Source organism: Exophiala aquamarina, assembly GCF_000709125.1.
Source record: "Exophiala aquamarina CBS 119918 chromosome Unknown aczIA-supercont1.6, whole genome shotgun sequence".
NCBI classification, from domain to species: Eukaryota; Fungi; Ascomycota; class Eurotiomycetes; order Chaetothyriales; family Herpotrichiellaceae; genus Exophiala; species Exophiala aquamarina.
Window position 1 is genome coordinate 185,879 of NW_013550582.1, and position 5,888 is coordinate 191,766.

General features: G+C 41.8%; 3 protein-coding genes across 3 annotated transcripts; 1 reads left to right on the top strand and 2 right to left on the bottom strand.

The window, feature by feature from the left end:
• Window positions 1-2,086: 2,086 nt before the first annotated feature.
• Window positions 2,087-2,776, bottom strand: A1O9_07474 (uncharacterized protein). Its single transcript, XM_013403030.1, has 2 exons — window positions 2,213-2,776; window positions 2,087-2,188 (listed from the first exon to the last, which is right to left on the bottom strand). Exon 1 carries the CDS (start codon window positions 2,501-2,503, stop codon window positions 2,252-2,254), a length of 252 nt encoding a protein of 83 aa, XP_013258484.1. The 5' UTR covers window positions 2,504-2,776; the 3' UTR covers window positions 2,087-2,188; window positions 2,213-2,251.
• Window positions 2,777-2,787: 11 nt separating this feature from the next.
• On the top strand, window positions 2,788-3,283 carry A1O9_07475 (uncharacterized protein). The gene has a single exon (XM_013403031.1). The coding sequence runs from the start codon at window positions 2,986-2,988 to the stop codon at window positions 3,223-3,225; it is 240 nt and encodes a 79-aa protein (XP_013258485.1). The 5' UTR covers window positions 2,788-2,985; the 3' UTR covers window positions 3,226-3,283.
• A 708-nt stretch (window positions 3,284-3,991) lies between these two features.
• Window positions 3,992-5,561, bottom strand: A1O9_07476 (uncharacterized protein; the record flags this gene model as incomplete). Its single annotated transcript, XM_013403032.1, has 4 exons — window positions 3,992-4,203; window positions 4,250-4,408; window positions 4,463-5,246; window positions 5,445-5,561. The coding sequence occupies 4 exons, from the start codon at window positions 5,559-5,561 to the stop codon at window positions 3,992-3,994; spliced, it is 1,272 nt and encodes a 423-aa protein (XP_013258486.1).
• Between the last annotated feature and the right edge of the window lie 327 nt (window positions 5,562-5,888).

A 5,888-nucleotide genomic window follows, 5' to 3' on the forward strand; every position in this document is an offset into this window, starting at 1 on the left:
TCTATTATAGTAAAGAAGGAAATTAAAGAAAGAAAGGATCTTACTTACTATATTAGCTTTTATAAATACTTAACTAATATTATTTATCTATTAGGGCTATCTATCGCTAGCTATATCTTCGTTAATAGAAAAGCTTCGAATATAATAGCGCTTCGATATAATAATAACTATACTTTTACTATTCTATTTATTCTTAGTCGTTTTACTAGGCGAATATCCGGGGGACAAGGTTTAGGATCTATAGTGGAAGTAGCCGAAGACCGTAGAAAGAAGGAGTAGAATGTATAGTCGCTTTCTATCTTATTAAATAACTTAAGATCTATCTAAGTAAAGGAGTATAGGCCTGTTTTATATAGGCGTAGGCTTCGTTATAATATCTCGTAAGTACGAGAGTAATTACCGAGTATTCGTAAATACGAGTTAACTCCTAGGATACTTAGAAATTAAGTTAAGTAATTTCTAATCCTATAGAATAGAATGGCGTTTTATAGAATCTTCCGTAAGGCTTAAGTATAGCCTTGCCTAATGGATACTACGTGATCCTAGCTTATATAAGCCTAATTACGTAACTAGGCGTTAATAGGGTATCGCTTAGTCTTAATAAATAATATAGATAATTAGTCGATTTCGTAAAAAGCTCTCTAGACTTATATTTAATTAAGAAGTCGTTATATAGTTCTATCTATATATCGTATATCTTCTTAGATAACATCTTCTAAATTTAAGCTCTTCTATAATTATCGATTAAATATATAGATAGTAGTATCGAATTCGTAGCGATAGTAATAAGTAAGAGTTTTTCTTTTAATTCTACTATAAGTATCTTAGTAATAATATTAATTTTCGTATATTTTATATTTCTTATAACTTTAAGCTAGATATTTAAACTATATTCGTATATTTCGAGATTATACTAAAATATTAGATAATAACGATTTCCTATTTATAATAAGTAGATAGTTAGCGGTATTTTCGGTCGCTTTTTATTCTACTATTTTCTAAACCTCTTAAAACCTTTACTCTATTTAATTCTATCGACTATCTATTTAATACTATAGGCTATAGTAAAGAGTTTATTTCTTATCGTTCCTATTAGGCCTTCTCTTTCGACCCGCTCCTCGTACGCCTTAATATATTCCTTAGAGGTATATTTTAATATTATTCGCTCGACTTTAGCTTTTCTAAGTTTATAAGTCGTATATATTTTACGATTTAAAGGTAGTTCTATAACGACTATAAGGTATAAGATAGTAAAGAGTCGAATATAGAGTTAGAATAGTCGAGAGAGTAGGTATAAAGCTTAAGAGGATAGTAAATAATTATAAACTAGTGTGATCTTAACTATAAATAAGCTCGGCGCGTTTTTAAAAGAGAAAATAGGATAATTAACTTTAACTACGTAGGTAATTATAGTTATTAGCTATAATTAAGAAAAGAAGATAAGATAAGGAGCGGTAGAATTTAATTAAAGTTAATACTTTACTTCCTTTATCTATTACCTTAGTATTACGAACTAGATTACTTAAAAGGTTACTAAGGGAATTAAGGTACCTACCTAGGGAAGGAAGTTAGCCGATAGAGAACGAGGCTATATTATATAACTAGGTAAGGCTAGATCTCCTAGATCCCTTAGATCTTATAGATCTTAAAAGATCTAGGGAAAGCTATAAGATCTAGGAGAGCTACTAGTAATATATATATACGCTTACTACCTTCGTTAAGAGAGATTATAGTTAACTTCGTTAGTAATTCTATACTTATATTTTAAGATATAGTCCGACGATTAAATATTTCCTTTATTATCCTAGTTAATACTCTTATATCTACTCTATTAAGGAACCCTACCTTAGTTAGAACTACTTATAGCTCGGATTATAATACTTCGACGCATCCGAACTAGCTCCGAGAGCTATTCGAACGCTATCCGAAGCGAACCCGAGAGCGCCTAGGCGCTAGTCTAGTATATACTTAGGATACTATATAGTCTAACGAGTCCCTCGGACCGTCTTAGGAATAATTTTATCCCCTTCCCATTATAGTATTGTCCTAACCTCTCTACCTAAGCGGACTACGCTAACTAGGTAAGCGGGAATATTCGATTAATCGTTCTATTATAATCTCTCGCTTCCCTCTCATTTAAGTAGAATACGTCCAATGCTGTGTCATTTCGTAGCATCATGGCTCTTATCTAGATTTCGGCATCTCGCTAAACATGAATGGCCCTATAGGCTGCGTCCTTAATGCTCGTCGCCTAGGTGACGAAGCTATAGCTACGTTGGAAGACAGCAGCGTGATCGGGTAGAGGAGTTGGTCTCTCTATCCCGCCCTCCATTTCGTCGTCCATTACGCCGTCCACTTCTACCGATTTGCTTAAGGCCTTAACTAGCTCATCGCCGAGGCGTTTATAGCTAATCAATAAGTTATATAGAAAACTGGGTAGTAGAGTAGGGTTATAGTTCGCGGCATCAAAAATAGGATTAGGTAGGCCGATGAAGCCTGCCATTCGGTAGCTAGGCTGCAGTAGGCTTCCATCACTATCACATAGCCCATGTACGATGGCGCTTAAGTGTTGTGAATTAACTATACTTTGCACACCCAGGAAACGGTGGTAGATATAACTATAAATGTAGTGCTCGGAGTATTCAGGCACGGTCTCGACCACTTGGCATCCACTATCTGGACGAGTAACTGGAGAGCCATCAACGACATTCCACTGACTAAGATCGTTCTTCGATGATACTAAGATAGCCGGGACGTTGCTAGTGAAGAATGTCGTATCCTTGACATCTATCCACTGGACGACGTCCGCTGCATTTCCATACAAGAACTAAGACTAGTCGTACGAAGGAGCTCCAAGAGGGTGACCCCGAACCGTATGTATAGATCGGAGAGAATTATGCGAAGACACAGGGCATTAAAGAAGGCGACTGGTTGATCGTCGAATCGAGAAGCGGCAAAGTTGAGCTTAAGGCGAGAGTCGGGTCGATGGTAGAGGGACAGGTCTTTGTCCCATTCCATTTCGGATATTTTGACGCCCAAGATGGGAAAGCCAGAGCTGGCAACGAGCTCACTCAAGATACGAAATATCCCATCGATCTGTTTCCGTTAGCTCCGCTGTGCGTAGTGGGAGAGCATCCAATTTCGAAGCGGCCACTGTTCAAGTCTAGCTCAGTGAGAGTGACTAAAGTCGAGAAACAGGACGAGGGCGAAGTCCCACATCCATGAGCAACAAACGTCCGCGGACAAACGTGTCGAACAGATCCAGAAGCGGCACACTGCAGACTTGCGCGGAAAGTCACCCCAACTTGAACGTTAACTGGAGTTCTAGCTTACCATCATATTCGATCCTTTCAAAAGCCTCCGCGGCATTTGCGACGATCTCATCCCTCTGATGTCACACGGCGATTAAGAGGTAAGCAATGGCATGTAGGTCATAAACCGAATCGTGACTTCATACATTGAGCATTTCGGTCCATACGCACTGAAATACCGCGCCGTGGGAGACTTCGGGCACGATATCAACAGCCAGCTGAAGGACAACCTCTTTCCAGCGGATGCGATAGGTCACCTTTCGCGATTATAGTCCCTCGATACATTAGTAGTCCTACAAGGCTTCTACACATTCTGGGGCTAGATCAACGCAAATTTAATCACATTGAGCCCCAGTGCACAGAGGACATGGGACGAGGCCTTCATATCTACTGTGGCTTTTGTTTAAGTCTAGGTCGAGAGGATGCAGGCTTGGACTAAGCAGCAGCTGAAAGTCGTGGGCACAAGCTCTTTTGGTGCCATTCCAGCCTACCGCCGACCTTAAGAGGAGATTTGAAAGGGAGGATAGTGTCGAAGATAATTACAAGCACGAGAATTCTAATGGAGGTAACTCAGGCTAAGTCATACATTAGGTACCTAGATTATACGGAGAGCACCAGTATTGTTAGGGGAAAGCAGCCTTTGTCACTCGTGTCTTACACTCACATCTTGTCTATTTCGTCTAATTATCCACTTTGACTTTCTTATAACTACCATCCGACCTCGCCTTTCGATTCAAATATTCTCCAGTGTGCGTAGTATGGAAAGCCAGCCCGTAGGGGTTACGTTTCTGGTCTGAGGGTTGCTCAGGGTCGACATCGCGCTTTTGGATCTCTTGCTTCTCCAAATAACCCTGTAAGCCGGGTGCGAAGAAGAGCTTGCCTTGCCAGACGCCTGAGGGATGTCAGCACGAGATATCTTCAGATGCAGAAGTCCTTACCTTTCCAAAAGCTCATCAATGCACAAAACAACCACAGTAGCACAACCGCAACTGTGCAAGTCGCTGCCCAACCTTTCAAACCCTCATTACGGAGGTTGGTGCTCATGAGATTCCACGCATTGGCGTACACGCCGCATGGAAAGACGAAGCTCCAAAAAGCTGTGGACGTCAGTAGGAACAGTAACAAATAGCACGATTGCCTGTTTAACTCACCAACATTGAATGGGCCCGGAGCTTTTGTGCATAGGGCTAGGACACCTTCGATCAGGAAGAAAGATGCCACCGCCAACTGAAAGAGAGCAAGGATGATTCCTGCCCATTGAATAGCCTCTCCAATGGTTGCGATGTACGCACTATCTGCAGGTGGCTGAGGTTGGTTAGTAAGTATATAGTTATGCTGTGCGATACGTCTTGCCAGCTCGGACGCTAGCTGTTGAGTCGAGTACGCGCCCATGCCGAAAGGACCGATGGGAACGAAGGTACTGATAATCACTCCTTGTTGGGGGAGCGGAGTACTCATGAGCCGCCAGATGTAGATAGGCACAAGTGTGAAAGACATGCCCACTCCCAACGACCACATCAAGAATGACACAAACAGCACTAAGACACCGTTCTTATAGCTCAGGTGTGGCGCCTCCGCACCACCAAGCGTTGAACAGACAATCAGGGGGATGAAAGTCAGAAACCACGATCCATTGACCTGGTCGAGAGAATGTGCCTTTTGCCGACCATACATAAAGTATATCCCACCAAAAGCGACAAATGCGCTTCCAACAACAGCTATCCAGAACATAGCCTCTGCAGCATACACCCCGGATGAACGACTAGAGTAGAATTGCACCACTCCAAGCACAATCGTTTCCCATGCCACCACAATGGCTCCAAGATAGCTCGTTTGCGAAAAATCGTCGACGACGTTCTTTGCGATGACGGGAAACATGAAAACTCGGAGAATGCCTAGAGTCATGAAGAACACGAACAGGCAGATATCGGCGATCTACCACATAAATTAATCAGAAACAGTTCTTGACATCCTAGCTATCGACGACTTGCACCTACCCAGAAGACATATGCCAAATTAGAAAGCCAATAAGCTGGGTAGGGAAAGTGAGTAAGCAACTGTACACATACACCTAGAGCCGTCCTGTCAATTAATGACTTTTGAGCACCAGCATTACTATAGATTTCAACTTACCGGTTCCCATCGGTACGGTAAACCAAGAAGGGTCGGCCGTGATGATGCGCTAGGCGAGGTCAGCACATTGAGATCTCCGAACCGAAACAAAATCCCGTTTTTCAAACCTCTCTCCATTCTTCTGCACGGAGCCAACTCTTGAGCTGCGACATCTCGATACCTCTTTTACTCAAGCAATATAAATATTATTAGCTTGCCTGTTGCTCACGCTGAGAGATAAGAAGGCATCAAGATTTTAAACATGAAAGCCGACCTCAACAGATCCTTTGATAGTGACAGCCTGCAGACATTGAATAATGATATCATTTTGACGTGCACTAAGAAATTCGCTCGAAATATATAATTCGGACTTTCCGGGAGCCGGATGTACCATGACGTTGTGAACTAAGTGCCACACCTGGTTTACGTCAGGCTAATTGTCTCCCATGCAGCAGCGGAGGAACT

Coding starts and splice junctions, on each gene's coding strand:
- A1O9_07474 (XM_013403030.1), bottom strand. CDS start 2,503: ATGGCAGGCTTCATCGGCCTACCTAATCCTATTTTTGATGCCGCGAAC.
- A1O9_07475 (XM_013403031.1), top strand. CDS start 2,986: ATGGTAGAGGGACAGGTCTTTGTCCCATTCCATTTCGGATATTTTGAC.